This window comes from Poecilia mexicana, unplaced genomic scaffold (assembly GCF_051168715.1).
Source record: "Poecilia mexicana isolate PSO_F unplaced genomic scaffold, ASM5116871v1 scaffold_8, whole genome shotgun sequence".
In the NCBI taxonomy this organism is placed as follows: Eukaryota; Metazoa; Chordata; class Actinopteri; order Cyprinodontiformes; family Poeciliidae; genus Poecilia; species Poecilia mexicana.
The window spans coordinates 26,857,488-26,875,387 of NW_028263377.1; the positions used below are offsets into that span (position 1 = coordinate 26,857,488).

General features: G+C 40.5%; 2 protein-coding genes across 2 annotated transcripts; one reads left to right on the plus strand and one right to left on the minus strand.

Moving 5' to 3' along the window:
• Nucleotides 1-1,530: 1,530 nt before the first annotated feature.
• gsg1l (gsg1-like) lies at nucleotides 1,531-16,861 on the minus strand. The gene is made up of 5 exons (XM_014976006.2): nucleotides 16,388-16,861; nucleotides 10,318-10,365; nucleotides 7,599-7,751; nucleotides 5,862-5,973; nucleotides 1,531-1,997 (listed from the first exon to the last, which is right to left on the minus strand). Exons 1-5 carry the CDS (start codon nucleotides 16,674-16,676, stop codon nucleotides 1,667-1,669), a joined length of 933 nt encoding a protein of 310 aa, XP_014831492.1. The 5' UTR covers nucleotides 16,677-16,861; the 3' UTR covers nucleotides 1,531-1,666.
• LOC106909597 (tripartite motif-containing protein 16-like) lies at nucleotides 3,345-5,655 on the plus strand. The gene has a single exon (XM_014976005.2). The coding sequence runs from the start codon at nucleotides 3,353-3,355 to the stop codon at nucleotides 5,060-5,062; it is 1,710 nt and encodes a 569-aa protein (XP_014831491.2). The 5' UTR covers nucleotides 3,345-3,352; the 3' UTR covers nucleotides 5,063-5,655.
• Nucleotides 16,862-17,900: the final 1,039 nt, after the last annotated feature.

Below are 17,900 nucleotides of genomic sequence, written 5' to 3' on the forward strand. Positions count from 1 at the left end.
CAAGAGCATCGTGTTTTACCAGAATACGTGCGTGGTCATTACGCCCAAAACGTGACGCGCTTTCCATAAGAATGGTTCAAATGCACAACAGCATCAGGCCTACTGTAGGTAGGAAAAAAGGAGTAAATTTCTGCTAAAAAATGTGACATGAATCAATTTGAAACGTAAAAAAAACTAGAAAGAAAACAGAAATTTTCTTTAAAAAAACAGAAATTTTCTTTAAAAAAACAGAAATTTTAAAAGCTTAAAATTTACTAGAAAAAACTGAATTTTTTAGATTAACCTCAGAATTTTTTGAGAAAAAATAAGAAAATTCCTGAGTTTGATAAGTTGAATATTTGCTAGAAAAAAAAACATAAATCTGAAAATAAGTTGTTTTTTTTTTAAATTTCAAAAAAAAATTTTTTTCCAAACTTCCAGTTTCAAAAATATTTTTTTATTCCATTTGTTTTCAGTTTCAAAACTGAAAAATTTTTTTCAATTAATTTTTTTTTCCTTTTTCTAATTTTTTTTCTCTTTAAAAAATATTTGAGCTAACTTTATGGACCCAATTTGCTGTATTAAAACTTACACAAATTTCAACTCGTCTTCAGACTCTTGAACTTTGATTTCTGAATGAAATTCAAGATTAATTTCCATCTGAGACGAGGACTTCAGACCTCAGAGCAGCCCTCGCTAAGCTCAGTGCTACGTTAATAGTCTGTTGCTTTAATACATATGTAACCACTAGACTAAAACCTAAAACAGTCGACGTCATACAAAAATCCCCAAACTCTTGAAAGGGTTTTTCTTCACAGTCCTTTCAGTCTGCAGTTAGAAACTTTACGGGAACTGAGTTGGACAAAGAGAGAGAAAACACAAAGCGTTAAAACGAACATTAAGATCCGGCACAAACCGGCAGTTTGCAGCCAGGCAGCACAGAGCTTTGCAACTTGTGTTTGGATTAACATTGACCCCAAACCCACCCGGTTACCACGGCGATTCTCAGCCAATTTAATCCCTGCTGTTTACAATCCACCAAAGCATTACACAACTCAAACAGTTTCCTCCGGTGGCATCCTTCTGTTTTCTCTATGGGATTACTTAATTTAAATCTAAATTCATCAGATAATCTCATCAGATTATTTTCTTGAAGTTGCTGCTTTTTATTACGGCAACCAGAGACTCAGCATTAAAATACATTCCAACTTCTTAATAAGGTTAATAAATCAAAGCTAATATATGTTATATTGTAAAGGTTTAACTGCATTGCCCAGAAAAGGTGGGAATCACCATGGCAACCATCTTTTCCTGAGATGTAGCCGTTTTAGTGACATTTAAAACTTTTCTGAGTTTTCTCTGCTGCTGCTGTTCTGCTTTTTGGCATTTCTTTATATCCATTAACTTCCTGCTACAGCAGATTCTGATCATCCAAATTTAAACCAACTCAGATGCTAACGTCTTAAAAATACTGAAAATCGTTGGACACCGGACAGACAACGCTGACTCTTCACACAGACGTGTGACGGACTTCAATCAGTCGCTCACATGTTAGACTGACATCATTTATTTTGACAAAAACAAACAGCATCTGTCACGTTTAATCCGTACGTTTCCATTTTATCTCTGGTCCAGTTCTGCTGTTGAGCGGAGTCTGCTGAGGAAAACGGTCCGGAGCCTCCAGGCCTCAGCACTGCTCCTCCCCCAGAGAGTCTGTGTTCTCCCCCAGGTCTATGGAGGCCGACGTTCCCCTCATATTCCCATGACCCGGCGCCGGGCCGGGCCCGATGAGACCGGCTCTGGGGTGGCCGGGGTAGACCTCCACGGAGCCGGAGACGGACTGCAGGGAGCGGTCCCGGAAGTAGTGGAAGGCCTCCTGGTCCAGGTAGCTCTGCTCCTCGCGCAGGCCCTGCTCGAACAGCTTGCGTTTGTGTCGGAACTCGATGACGGTCTTGGTGTAGGAGTTGAGGGTGGTGACGGAGGCGGCCATGCAGCAGGTGAAGGAGCCCCACGCCATGCTGGTTGGAGACGCAAAGAGAAAATCAGTCAGTTAGCTAACAAACAAACTGCGATTACCTTCCAACGTTCAATTTCCCAAGCAACCCTGCTGTCTGATCCTGCCTGACCTGTAGACTCGAGGATTTACTTAAGCAGAACCTGCCTGACGTCATGAAGTAGGCGAAAAGATCTCAAAAAGCAACACGTTGATCCCTGATCTAAGAAATTCAAGGAAGTCATTTACATCCGTCTGGAAATGGTTGCTGAGACATTTTTTTTTCTGAGACTCCAGTAGTCCCAGTAGACATTACATCTGGTGGGACGTAATACCAGAACACGGTGGTGGTAGTGTGATGGTCTGGGGCTGGAAAGACTGAATGTGATAAAATCTGAAAAATGGATACGAATCTTTTTATTATATTAATAATTAATGTAATACTTTTAAAGTGGTGCTGATGCAGCAGATGAACAACATCGGCTTCAGGACTTTTCGACCTGAAGGTTTCTGAGCAGAATGAGGGACTCTAATGAAAGGACTGATGCTTCCTGGCACTAAATATCAGCTTAATAAAACCTGACTGCATGTCGTCAGAAACGCACGGCATGCGAGGTCAAAGGTTTATGGGAGGAGAGTATCAAGCAGATGAGGTTGTTCTCCCCGTCCTTGTTTGACGGGTGATTTGTTTGAGCTGCTGCTTGGTTTTACCAAAGAGCAGAGAGCTGTGAAGGTCTGACTGGATGATTATCTGAGACAGCGGCCCTGTCACTCACCTGGGGGCTGAACGCCACCGCCTGCTAACCTGCACGCCTTCAGGTTTGGATGTTTTATCAGCCTTACAGACCACTCAGGTCTTCTGGATCCCCAGAATTCACTTTTTATGCCTCTCTAATCTGGAACAAACTTCTACAAAACAGCCGAAACACTGAGTTCCTTTAAATCACGGCTAAAAACCCCAAAAAGCTGCTTTTGATTAGTAGTAAGTAAGACATTGATCAACATAATCAATGTGTATTTGCTTGATGGCATTTGATAAACTGCCATGTTTATTGCTCGTTTCATAATTTATGATGTTTTTATGATGTAAAGAACTTTGAACTGCCTAGTTGCTGAAACCTGATACACAGATAAACTTGGCCTGACTTTATTTATGCCGTTCATTTGGTTAGTCATCTTCCAGGCTTTTCTTAACCCTGATATTCCTCCTTCTTCTTCCTGCTCAAACACACCTTGAAGCTGGGAGGAACCAACACCTGCTGAAGGTGAAAGCTGATTGGCTGCAGCCTCTCTGTATTGACACCTGATTTACAGATCAGAGCTCAACCCTGTTTCTGTCTCAGGAAGTGAAAATCACAGTCGCTGTGACTGAGAGCAGAAATGGAGCAGAATCAGCTGGACAGAGAAACTTTCTCCTGTTCGATCTGTTTGGATCTGCTGAAGGATCCGGTGACGATTCCCTGTGGACACAGCTACTGCATGAGCTGTATTACAGACCACTGGGATGCAGAGGATCAGAAGGGAATCCACAGCTGCCCTCAGTGCAGGGAGACGTTCACACCCAGGCCTGCACTAAAGAGGAGCACCATGCTAGCAGCTTTAGTGGAGCAGATGAAGAAGACTGGACTCCAAACTGCTCCTGCTGATCACCGCTATGCTGGACCTGAAGATGTGGCCTGTGAAATCTGCACTGGGAGGAAACTGAAAGCCTTCAAGTCCTGCCTGGTCTGTTTGGTTTCCTACTGTGAGAATCATCTCCAGCCTCACCTTGATGTCCCTGGACTGAAGAATCACAAGCTGGTGGAGCCGTCCAGGAACCTGCAGGAGAACATCTGCTCTCAGCATGATGAGGTGATGAAGATGTTCTGCCGCACCGATCAGAAGTGTATCTGTGCTTTTTGTTTACTGGATGAACATAAAGGTCATGACACAGTGTCAGCTGCAGCAGGAAGGACTGAGAGGCAGAGAGAGCTGGAGGAGAGACGAGGAAACATCCAGCAGAGAATCCAGGACAGAGAGGAAGATGTGAAGCTGCTTCAGCAGGAGGTGGAGGCCATCAATGTCTCTGCTGATAAAACAGTGGAGGACAGTGAGGAGATCTTCACTGAGCTGATCCGTCTCCTCCAGAAAGGAAGCTTTTATGTGAAGCAGCAGATCAGATCCCAGCAGGAAACTGAAGTGAGTCGAGTCAAAGATGTTCAGGAGAAGCTGGAGCAGGAGATCAGTGAGCTGAAGAGGAAAGACGCTGAGCTGGAGCAGCTCTCACACACAGAGGATCACAACCAGTTTCTCCTCAACTACCCCTCACTGCCACCCAGGGAGCCTAAAGGCTCATCCAGCTTAGAGGTCCTTCCACCGCACTTTGAGGACATTACAGCCACACACTCATCCAGCATCAACATCCGTCCTCTGAGACACTTTGAGGACGTGACAGCAGCTGTGTCAGAGCTCAGAGAGAAACTACAGGACGTCCTGAGAGACTCATGGAGAACCATCTCACTGATGGTCAGAAAGGTGGATGTTTTACTGTCAGAACCAGAACCAGAACCCAGAGCTGGATTCTTAAAATATTCTTGTGAAATCACACTGGATCCAAACACAGCATACAGATACCTGGTGCTATCAGAGGGGAACAGGAAGGTGACACTTATAAAGCAACCTCAGTCTTCTTCCAGTCACCCAGACAGATTCACTAAATATTCTCAGGTTCTGAGCAGAGAGAGTCTGACTGGACGTTGTTACTGGGAGGTGGAGTGGAGAGGCATGATTTCTGTGGCCATCGCATACAAGAACATCAGCACAGCAGGGCAGGGGAAGAAATGTGGATTTGGAGGTAATGACATATCGTGGGCTTTAGATTGTTCCAGTTCTAAATTTGGTCACAACAACATCTGGACTGACGTCTCAGGTCCAGTTTCCTCCAGAGTCGGAGTGTACCTGGACCACAGAGCAGGTCTTCTGTCCTTCTACAGCATTTCTGAAACCATGACTCTGATCCACAGAGTCCAGACCACATTCACTGAGCCGCTGCATGCTGGAGTTACAGTTGGTTGGTTTGGAGCCTCGGCAGAGTTCTGCAAACCCAACTAGCCTTCCTCTGTTGTCTCTGACTGTTGGTCAGGGTTGTTACTCTGATGTCTCTGCTGTTCTGTACTTTGTTTTTCTGGGTTAAATGTTGTTCTCATCACTGCTGATGTGTTGATGGAAATAAAATGGAAATTTGAATAGCAGTGCTAATGTTAAATCATAATTGTAAAGAATGATAAGCAAATATTAATGCATGTCACACTGAATTATAAAATAAATCATTTCTAATCTTTTGTTTTATTAATTAGTTTCTTTTTAATTTTATCATTTTTTTCTAATTTTTTCATATTTTGTATTTAACACATTTTTTTAATTCACTGTCACTTTTTGTTGCTTAATTTGTTCTCACTTTTTCATAATAATAGAAAATACAGTAAAAATAAATACTGAACATAAAAAAATTGAAAAAAATGACAATGACATAAAAAGGAAGATAAGAAGTTCTTGTTTTGGGGATGCAATATTTGGCACATTATGTTCATCAAGGAATTTATTATTTCTATATTTTGTGCCACGTTTGGCAAGGCCGGCTCTTCACATTTTTTTGTTCTATGGTAACAAAGATGTACAATAAAGGAGCTACCAGTCTTTGAAAAACGCCCACATGAATAACTGCATAAATATCACAAATGATCAAAATATTACCTAAATTCCATTCCCAAAATAGTTAGTAAATTAATTCAAAATTAATACAAAAATCTACATTAAGAATTGTTTTTTATGTGTAAGCCTTTTTTTGTAATTCATAACATTAATTTTTTCTCCATTTGCTGAGCATTAGTTTTAAGTGGAAGCGACTGACCAGAAGGACCAGCCGTAGTCCCAGCTGTGGGGCCTCCAGTCTTCAGGGCCCAGACTGACTGTGATCTGGAACACCTGAGTGTACATCATGTGGGCCACCATCCCCAGAAGGCCTGCAGAGGAAAACGTCATGTAAGAGTTCACATCTGGATTCACATCCAGCGGAAATATCTGACATTTATGAAACATGTAGCTTCTAAGGAGACCAAAATAAAGAAGCTCAATTCTTTTAAATTATATTCTAATATTTTATGCTTTTTGGATGAACTCTGCACTGTTTTAAAGCCAGAAAATACACAGTGTTTTTGCAGTGAGGGGTGAAGAATATTTATTTCTTAAAATATATGAAATAAGAGAATTTGTAACTGAAAAAAAATTATATCCAATGAAATTATAGCAGCAAAGCATCTGAAAAGTTTCCCCAAAAACATATTTATTGAGTTTGATTTAATTAAAGAATTTTGTTTACGATCCCTTCTTCATGTATTTTTTTTATATTAAAACATTTTATGGCATTAAATTTGCATATGGTGACAGTGAAAAGGTTCTAAGTTACATTTAATTTCTGACTCTGGATCATTAGTGGGATCACAGCAGCAGTAAATCTCTGCAGCCTCAGTAATAAATCAGAACGTTTCCAATTCTCAGAATTACGCTGAATAAATTGATTTAATGCTCTGATCAGCCTCAGTGTTTGGGTCCGGTTCTGATCAGCCTCAGGGTTTGGGTCCGGTTCTGATCAGCCTCAGGGTTTGGGTCCGGTTCTGATCAGCCTCAGTGTTTGGGCCCGGTTCTGATCAGCCTCAATATTTGGGTCGGCCCGGTTCTGATCCGCCTCGTTCCTCCATAGTTTTCTGCTGATCATCATTTTCCTGGATTCCTCCTTCAGGTTTTATGTCCCTCAGTTTCATGATCATCTGATGAGTCTAGAAAACAGCGAAACACTTTTCCGTCCTTCCGTCTTTCCGTCTTTCCGGTTTCTGTCCTCAGAGGACCAGCCATCAGAGGCGGCTTCTTGTGTAAGAGGTTTAACTTGAGTTTAAAAAGTCCTGGCAGGAAAACAGTGAAGCCTGGAACTGAACCCAAACCTCTGCCTCACTCCTCCAGCCATGAAGAAGAAACGCTGGAAATCCTAGAAATGCTTGAATTTTATGTTTTAATGAAAAGTTTTTTGCATCTGGACTACATGATGAAATGTTAAGAAACTTCCTCAGACACTAACGCTCCAATCACACTACTGGTTTAAAACCAGTTTATGTGGAAAACGAAGGTTTTGACTTTCTTATAGAAAATAATAAACAATTGAAAGCAGTAAAATAGCTGCATGAAAAAGGAGAATAGATGTGATGTGACTCAGATGCTTTAACTTTTCATTATTTTTTACCTGCTGAATGATAAAATAAATGTTCAACATTTTAATGTATTTCAGAGAGTAATCTGTTTTCTGTTGAAAGTAGATTTCTAAATAAATAAGTCGTAAAATAAAAAGGTTATTGCATATTTGCCTTATATTTTTACAGCTACAATCAAACTTGTTCATGTTTTCTCTATTCTGAGGAACAAAAACCGGATACCAGCCTTTCTGCTGTGGAGTCACACTTGGTGAAACATTTATTTACTGCTTCCGTCTCGACTTAAATCAGATACTAGAAGTGAATTTTAAAAGCATTTTCAGGATTTAGTGATAAGCTGAAGCAGGGGAGTGAAATCCCTCTGAGCGGATTTATCCTTTTCTTACCGGACAGTACGGTGAAGACGGCGGCGAAGGCATTGAGTTTGAGTCCGTCGATGACGTTGCTGGAGTGGAAAAGCTCCAGACACATGAGGCTGAAGCCGACCACCAGCAGCAGGATGTACAGCACCTCCGAAACCACCGACAGCCACAGCACACCTGGAAGACAGCAGCTGCTCACAGCTGATGTGGGAACGCTGCTGGAGACGTTTCCTGCTTTCAGCTTTACTAGTTTTAATGACATAAGTTATGAGGATTTTAATTTAAGTATTTTTGGACTTTGAGCTTGAAGAACCCAGAGGAAACCCCTCCAGTATTTAACACAATCAGCTTCTCCCACATGTCCACAACATTAATCAGCAAAACATTCAAACTTGTAATGTACCCTGCTACATTATTCGAAGGATTTCCCAATCAGGACTATTCAGAGGAAGTCAGTTTGTTGCATTTTGTATCCATTTCATCCGCTGCCTCCGTTTTTCCCTTCAGCAGAAACTTTTCACTCCTGACAGAGAACATGCAGGGTGTGACTCCTCTGGAGGCGGACGCAGTGTCGGGTTTCCCTCCTCTGTCGTATCAGCAGACAGTCAATAAAACATGTTGGAGGGACTCGGCTGATAACAGGAAGGCAGCAGCTCATCAGACCGAGTCGCAACACGAGCGGATATAATTACTGACTTTAATTACGGCGTGTGCACGTGCATGTTTGTGTCAGCGGCGCGTGACGTCTGTGGGTCCCGAGTGTGAAGCTTGTTTCTTTTTCAGGGCTCCTCTATAGATTTCCAAAACAAGAATGGACATTTAATTAAATTTAGACCCTCAGGGCGGCTCACAACGCAGGATCCCATTAATTAATTCACAGCTGAATTTTGATAAAACACTGAATAACTCACACAAACTGAGTTACTTTGGGGAAGCATTATGTTTAATGCAGACTCACTACGTTGTATATGATTATTTAATTTAAAAGGTATTCAAATTTAAAGATGTGTTAAATGTTTTCAGGATGTTTTCCCACCTGAATTAGTTGCATTTTCAACCGCTGTGTTTTTCTTTCACACTGCACTGAGTCAAACCAACCAAACCCTTCGAGGAACCTGTTCCCCTCCTCGCCTGTGGGGGCGCTGCACCAAGAACCACTGAAATCAATCACAAAAAGGATTTTAGTGATTGATTTCACTTTTGTCTGTAGTTAAAGAACAAGAGCGCATGGCTAACGCAAGGCTAAAATCTTCAGCCGCTAAAATCTGACGCCTCCATTTTTGTTTCCATTTCATGAAGAAGGAAGTTGCCCAGAGGTTTTTATGTCGTTTCTGTGAGGATGTAAAATTTTCTTAATTTTCTAATCAATTTAGTTCCTGTGTCTTGTCTTCCCTTTGACTGACCCCAGCTGTGTCCTGTTTCCCTGATTACTCCCACATGTGTCTGTTTCTTCGTCGGGTCCTTGTCATAGTCATTGCTTGTCGTTGTCACTCCAGTGCTAACAGTGTTGAACTCCTTGTCTCCTCGTTCACCTGTGCTGCCTGGTTTTCTGTGAGTTTGTCGATTAAATCATCATTTTTTCACACCACTAACTGGGTCCTCTGCATTCATCCTCACCTCAACTACGGCAAAACGTGACAGTTTCCTCCAGTGGTTCTTGTTGCAGCGCCTCCACAGGCCAGGAGGGGAACAGATTGCTCAAAGGGTTTGGTTGGTTTGACTCGGCGCAGAGAGAAAGGGAACCACAGCAGCTGGAGATGGAGCAGATGATGAAGTTTGGTCCCCAATCGAAACGAGTCTACCAGACTAGCAGGTGGGAAAACACCCTTAGTGTGTCGGGGGAATCGAACTCTGGTCCGTTTAAAGCGGACCAAACGTGTCAGGTGTGAATCCACCCCCAGGTTCGTAGTTAAATCAGAGTTTAGTTTTGGAAGCTCAATCGAACTCTTGTCCGCCTACAAACTCACCAAGCAGCATTTTGGCTTCAAAAGATGAAAGAAGAAGAAGAAGGTTGTCCGGCTAATCCCATCATCGCTGCTGCTCTGGTTTTAACAGATGAAACATCTGAGAACTTTTATTATTAACAAGCAGCTCAGTGTGAAGCTAAAGGCACCAAAAATATTCTGTTTCTTCTGAATGCTCAGATATTCCTTTCATCAGCTCCAGGATATAAACACCAGCAGGAATCTAGAGTCAGACAGAAAACCGATCAGGTGGGATTCAGAAGGGAACATCCTGATCATCTCACAGCTTCAGGCTCCAATAACTTCGATAAATCAACCAAAGATAATCGGCTTGATCATTGATCAGTTAGCACATCTCAGTTTCAGTTTCCTCTACCTGCTCATGGCTTGGTGAACGTGGGAGCCCCCTGGTGGTGAGGGTCCTAATCAGCTGTTTAATATGCAGGTGCCTTGGGCCGGCCCTGCTTTGCTCTATTTTAAGCAAATGCATCGTCAACATCTCCTTCAAAGGTTCTGCATCTGTTATAAACTTACTTTTGGGAGTTTTTAATCATTTCCTCTTTCAGAAGATGAAGATGCATCTTTAATAAATAAGTTTAAAAATCCCATTTCGGTCTCTGCAGGTTGACTCGTTTAGCTCCTCCTGATAAACACAGAGAGCCCAGAAAAGAGATGTTTTTGTTTTTCCCCCTTCTTTTCCTCGGATTTCCCTGGGCTCTGGGAACAGGTGGGCCGCAGCAGGGAGCGGCGGCGCAGCCTTAATGACCGTCATTACTCACCTCTCTCCGACGCCGGGGCCAGATCAATGAAGCTCCTGCACTTCTCACCTGAGAGGAGGCAGAGGGAGCGACGGAGGAGAGAAAAGGTGAAGAAAAAGGTGAAATGAGGCAAACAGAGCAGCAGACGAGCCAGAACAGAGGGAGGAAACGACAGGAGTTAGCAAATAGAGCTGCTACCAGTTATTAGAACATGTCAGGTTTATTAACACAGGCGGTCTAATTAGCGTCTTATTAAGCTGCAGAGTCTTTTCTATCAGAGAACAACTTTATACTCGCACCTTTAATGATGAACCAAGAAGGAATGTAGTGAAAATGGTGATTTTATTCAAAACCTTGATCATAAATACTTTAAAATTAGCTTCTGGCTTATGGCAGCCATACAGAAATACAGGTATAGATTTTCTGTCGCTGACGTATCAATTACGGCTGAAATGATTAATCGGATTAACCGATTATTGGAATAAGCGTCAGTTACTTTAGTAATAGATTAACTGGAATATACAGACTTAAAAAAAACATTTGCTGAAAAAACAACAACCCATAATCCAAGTAATAATTAATTCAAAACTGCAAAATGATCAATTATCAATATTTTGCATCTAAAATTAAAAACTTAACTTAAGGAATACTGTCATTAATTACTGTCAAAATGTTTGTATTTTTGCATTTTTAATCTTGTAAAAAGGCTTTAATCTCAGTAACTCAATAGAATAATTGATTAATAAAATTTTATTGTATTTAATCAATATAAAAAAATTGTACATTAATATATGTGTGATGGCTCCATGCTGGTCCCAAGAAAAGTTTAATATTTTCAAATATTTGAGCATTATTTATATTAAAACACTGCAATTCGTATGATGTTTATATAAGGTACAATGTAAAACACATTTATTACAAAAACAACCTAAATTTTTGGACCCCAGAACTTGGCGCCCTGGGCCACTGCCCCTTTATGCCCCGTCAGAGTTTATCCACAGTGTCAGGAATAACCAGCCTCCATTTTATTCACATGATGTCATCAAACTGGAAGTTGTCCATATTTGGAAAACAATCAAAGCTGAGTCTATAATAATTAGATGTAAGCGATAGAAGACAGCTTCATTGCTTCCTCGTTTGCTTTCATAAGCCAAATTTTCATAAAAGCTAAACTTCCTTCTGAAATCACTTCTGTTGTAAATATTGTCATTATTTACATTTGTTGAAGTAATTAATTTTTCTGCTCTGTTCAGAGCTGCAGACTTAATAACATTTCTCTCAGGTTGTTTGGAGTTTTCTCTGCTTCGTGATTCTTTCTTGCTGGCACGCTCCGCCGGCTGCAGGGAGTTCATCAGCGCTCTGGGCGACCCGGCGGGTCACAGATCAGTGGCTGCAACACGAGCCATAACTCAGCCTCTGCAGTGTCACAGACAAGAGGCAGGCCCATCCATAACCGGCCTGATTACCGACGCACTCACAACACCGCCCAGCCCAGATGAAGACACTCGGGAAAACTCAGACTGCCTCCACAGGAATAACTCAGCCAACAATAACGCTCGTTTACAACCTTAGTAACTTTAAACTGTATATTTGTATTCTATGGAGCTCAATTAGGGCCATCTGGTTTGCTTTTTAGAGTCTGAAAAAAGAATTTAAACAAAAAGTTTTAAAACTGAAAAAAGATTTGAAACTGAAATATAATTTTAAACTGAAAAAAATGTTTGAAAAAAAAGTTTGGAAACTGAAACATAATTGCAAAACTGAAAAAAATATTCAAAGCTACGTTTAAGATTCAAGGTTTTATTTTTCACTTTCAAAATTATTTTTGAAAATAATTTGCTTAAATCTATTTTTTTCTTTCAGTTTCAGAATTTTTGTGTGTTTTGAGCAAAGCTTATGGCCACAATTTAGCTCCATAAAAATACCAACTTACAGAAAATGACAAGTTATTATTAACCGCCTGAAACATTTTATTTTAGGGATAAATTCAATTTAAATGTCAGAGTAAATTATAATAGTGGAAAACATTTCAGATGAAGGTAATAAAGCAGAGAATGTTGCTTTGCATCTTAAAGCTACAGATCAGTTTCCTCTTAGTTTTGCAGCGATTTGCACTGGAAACCAGACAAAAATACTTGGTAAGATTTTGTCTTTGCAGAGTAAAGGTGAATTTTTCAGTGTGGAAATCTTAAATACTGTAAAAACTAACAGGGTTGAAGTCCAAACCAGGTGTCCTGCATAGAGCTGCTACTGTAATCCAAATGTAGTGGAAACCACTTCAGAAACGTATCTAAGATCTCTCCAGTAATTTCTTCTGGGGTTAAAAGAGCTCAAGTGGTGAAAAAAGATAAAATCTGATGAACGTAACGTCTGCACTGCGCTAAAGGTGAGCAGCTCAGGGTCTGATTAAGACATGAATTTAAAATGTAATTAAAAAGTGAGCAGCTCTTCTGTGACCCGACAGGACCGACAGCACAATCAGTATTCCTGCGTACTCCTTCTCACAGCGCCGCTCTGAAATGTTAATTACTCAAAAAAAGAGAGGAATATTTCCACTTATCACATTTCCAGTTCATCAGGAAGTAATGAAACTGATTCATTTCAGGCTTCAGGTGCTTCCGAACATCCTTTCTCTCAGATTCTCTTCAAAGTCCCATCATTCGTGTTTGGATGTGGCTTTGGTGGCGCCGCCTGCAGCTGCCAGCCTGTTTAATCAGCGGCTCGATGTCGTCTGGAGGTTAATTACAGCTCTGATGAGAACCAATGGTTGGGAGAAACAACAGGTAATGTACCTGAGTGTCAGTCTGAATTATTTAGTTAAAACAGGGAGCAGGATGCCTCAGTATGCAGATATAATCAGGCTAATTATACAGCAGGCTGCCAGAACTACTGGGAGTTTAACTGTTTATCACAAACTTTGGCAATTATACATACATTACGACGGACGGACGGTAAAAGAGACGCTGCCGGCTCGAGGTTAAAGGTCGGTTATTACATTTGATTTCAGTTGGATGTTGGCTCTGCCGACCCGTTGGACCAGAACCAGCTGAACTCCCCGTGTAATGACTACCTTCACTTAACCTTTAACCCCCGACGCTCATAAATAAAAACTGGAGAATCTTAAATGAGGGTTTCGTCTCATTTCTGATCTCCAGTTAAAACATGAATAAAATCAGCTAATAAAAAAAAGACTTTCCACAGAAACAACTTGACCCGACTGCTGCTCTCACAAATCATAATCTACAAAATGTGACTTTTTTAACCAAAATATACAAAAACCTTAATATGAAAATAAAAACTAAATAAAAACAATTAAATAAAAATATCTGACATGACATTATTTCAGGCCAGTATTTGGCTGGGAGTCTGTGTGGATCTGCAGATTTCCTCTCCAGCTCTGGGGATCAGATGCCAACAGATCTGGGCTTTGTCTAGGCCACTCCAGAACCTCTACCTCGTTGTCTCTAAACTGTCGCTGTAGCTTTAACTGGATGCCTTCTGTCTGAAAAGTAAATGTTTTCTCCAAAGCCGAAGTTCCCTTTTAAACTTTCCATCACCACAGCATGATGCTGCCACCACCATGCCTCACCGGTGATCTTCTGGTCGTCGTGTCGAAGGAGCAGAAGCCTCCATTTTGGTCTCTTTAATCGTCCCATTTTGTTGGACCTCTTTGTCTTGTTATGATCTTGCGATGATGTTGTCAGATCTTGTTGCTGAATAACTTTGAAACTGATCCAAAGACGCGGCGGCCATTTTTACTGCCATAAACAAACAGTAATGTGTGACATCATGAGGGTCACCTGAGGGTCATCTGATTGCAGTTGCATTTAACTGGTAATATGAGCAAAAAAACCCCAATGATTTCAGCAAAAATAATAAAAATTGGGCATCAAGATCTGCTGTGAGAACGTTGACTGAACTCAGAAAAAATGGAGAAGAAAACAAGAACTGGGTTTGTTGTCCATGAAGAACAAAAGGGGAAAGGAGGAAAAATACTTATAATTAAAAGAGAAAGAAAGAAAGAAGAAAAGGATCAAAAAGAAAAAGTGAAGTAAAGTTGGCGCAGGGTTTTTATCGTCAAACTTTGTGTTCATTTCATGGTTTTGTTCAACAAATATGGAAGCATTTCACTGCCAAAGCTCAGAAATCATTCAGGAGCGGAGTCTCGTTAAAACATGAAGCCAAACTTGGTAAAATGAGACGAGTTTTATATCACGGTATAAACAGGAAAGTTTCTCCTTACAACAACATATAAATCTGATCTCATGAAAACGAAGTTTGTTGTTAATATTTAAGTGTCACATTAAAACGAGACGAGTTTTACATCTCATTATAAAGAAAGTTTCTCTTTATGACAACATCTAAGTTCATGAAAACAAGGTTTCTTGTTAAAATTAGTTTCTCAGAGCAACAAGTTTTGAATGCAAAGATTCAAGTCAAAACTTAATATGAGAAACTTTAACATGAGGAGAAACTCGTTAACACCAGACGAGTTTTTATCTCAATTTAACGAGAAAGTTTCTCATTATAACATCTAAAACAAATATTATGAAGACAAAAGGTTTCCCGTTAAAATGAGAGTTTCTTGTTAAAACAAAAGTTTATTTCTCGTTATAATGAGAAACTTTCCGGCAGTAATGAGGAAGGTTTGATGCAAAACGTGTCAATATGAGAAAGTTTCTTGTTATAACAAGTTTAGCATCTTGTTGCAAGAGGAAACTTTCTCATTTAATGAGTTCTGCACAAAGTTTCACATTAAAACATGATTTACATCTTGCTTTAACAAGAAACGTCTTATGAGTTTGCATAGCAGGAAAGTTTCCCATTATAACAAGATGCAAAACAAATTAAATTTCCTGTAGTCATGCCTTTCTATGAGCTTTACTGACATTATATGTAGGTTTTATATTGTAATCTCTACAAGAGCATTAACAGTTATAGTTCAACTACAGCTTTTATTTTTGCAGTTTCTCTCACTCCAGCAGAAAGGTTGGAGTATCTGATTATTTTATAATAATATTCCTGTTTTGGATCCGATTAGAAGGAGATTATTCCAGGTTCTGAGGTTTTCCAGCTGCAGCTCCTCCAGAGTCACCATGGATCTCTTGCTGTCCAGGTTGTCCGGTTAGCTGGACGTCCATGTCCCGATGCGTCTGCAGGTCCATCCTGTCTCCATGTCCACATGATGGATTTATCACAGACTTTGGATGTTACTGTAGAACCAAACCAACTTCCTCCCTGGCCTGCTGCTGGGTTTCTTGGTCTTTGTGATTCTATTTGTTCTCTTCTGTCCAGGCAGGTGGTTCCACTGGACCTTAATTAGGATTTTCTCATTAAAATGCATCATTTTCCTTCAAAATGTGGGAAACAGATCCCCGTTGAATAGATAATATTGTAGATTATACTGTTAAAAGTGTATTAATTTTTAATTTTTAAATTAATTTTAATGTATTCACCAATTAGTGTACAAAACAACAAACATTACAGACTAACAAACAGAGACATTGATCTGCAAAATAAATAACCAATTAGATAAGAGAATGAACAACAACAACAAATGAATAAATAAATAAAATAAACAAACATCCACAGACCTTAACAAAATGATGTCACAGCAAAACATTGAATTGTTCAGCATGTCAGTTACGATTATTTTCCTTTTCTCTAATATTTCTTATGATTAATCACACAGCAGTGGAAAGAGAGGGAGGAAAAAATATGCCGCAACAAAGCAAAAAAAAAAAAAAAGTAAATAAATTGAAGATAACTAAAGAAGACGTTTTGTGATCTTAGTAACTTAAACAAAATCAAAACTTTTCCATTCAAGTCGATATTTTACCCAAACCTGCTCCTCTCTTCATCAAAACCAGACAAACCTGAGAGACTTTCCCAGTCCGCCTGTTTTATTAATAATAACGGAATTCATGCAGGAAATCCAGTTTAAAATGAAAAATACCAACTTCGTTGTTTATCATCCGCCAAAAACCATAGAAGAAGAAAATACGCGCTGTTTTTGTGCGCGTAAAGACACCAAAACTTTCCGTAAAAACTGGTCATGAGAGGCTGGAGTCTCGGGGTTCCCCGTACCCACCTGCTCCGTGGATGTTCTCCTCGCAGGAGTACCAGATGCCGGTGTGGAAGCGGCGGAACAGGAAGCGGTCGTCCCCGGTCTCCCAGCTGTAGTGCACCTTGTTCTGGTCCGTCTCGTTCACGCCGTAGTCGATGCAGTTGTGGCGCCGCTGCTTGCTGCAGTTGGGCTTGGGGACGCGCTGGGTGCCCTCGCACCAGTAGGTGGTGATGAAGGCGGTGGTGGAGAACAGCAGAGCCGCCAGGTTCAAACACACCGACAGCAGCGCGCGACATTTCCGCGTCGTCTTCATGGTTTCCCGCCAGAACCATGCGGGACGGTCAGAGAGGCGGCATGGCGCGGCGGCTTTACGCGCGGCTCCTTCCTGCGGGTCGGTCCTCAGCAAAATGACAGCCGTCCTCTGTCCATCTGCTCCGCTGCTGAGTCAGAGGAGGAGAAGCGAGGCTGCCAGCGGAACACCCCTCTTTCTGTCCCTCTGACGGCGGCTTGTGCGTCATCACCTGGACCGAACCGAGCTCACACCGCCAGCATCTCACCGATTAACATCTGTTTCACAAAATACACTAAGGATGCAAAACAGAGGAACAGCAAACTCAGAGGTGGGAAGAGAACCCAAAAATTATACTCAAGTCAGAGCAGAACTAAGTAAAAGTAAAAAGTGTCGGTCCGAGACATTATTCAAAGATAAGAGTCAAAAAGTATTTGGTAAAAAGTCATCAGAGTAGATGATCAAATGATCAAATTATACTTAAAAATTACATCATCAAACAGACTAAATGTAAAGTTAAGTGGAAATTTTGGTATTTTAAAGACCAAAATGACAGTAATTCATATAAGTAACAGAAAAGAATTAGGCAAAAGAAAATTTTCCATATCAGTTTCTTTTAATATAAAACTTATGAAACTTTGAAAAAACTACAGGTGTGTGTCTCTGTGTGTATTTTTTAGTGCACTTTTAACACTAAAATTGTTATTTTCTTTAGGTGAAAGGCATGAAAACAGTTTGTCACTGTTAGGAAGCTGTTTATCTCTTGAAACAGATTTCCAGAACGTTAGTGGAGCTAAACACATCAGCATGGAGCCAGGCGTACCTTCTATAGGAAAGGAAAACAAAGAGACGATGACACCAACAGCTCCATCCAAGAAAACAGTGAGCCAGAGAAAAACCTTCTGCAGAGAAAACCTTTAAAAATAGAAACATTTAAAACACACGTCACCAACAGCAGCAAAGGCTCCACTCAGAAAGCCAGAGGGACTTTCTACATGAATGAAGCACAAAGAGAACAGTTACCTGTTCCAATACACGAGAAAATATATTTATATCATAAAATATAATATTTAAAAATAAAAAATGGGAGCACACAGTAACGCATTTCCATTAATCATAGAATACTGCAAATTGAAATTACAAAAATAAATGTTCTTAAAGGAAATAAGCTAATTGAGAAAAGCTGGGAAGAGGTGGTTTTACATCGTGACTCACATGATCACCAGCCGGATGTTGCTACTGGCAGAA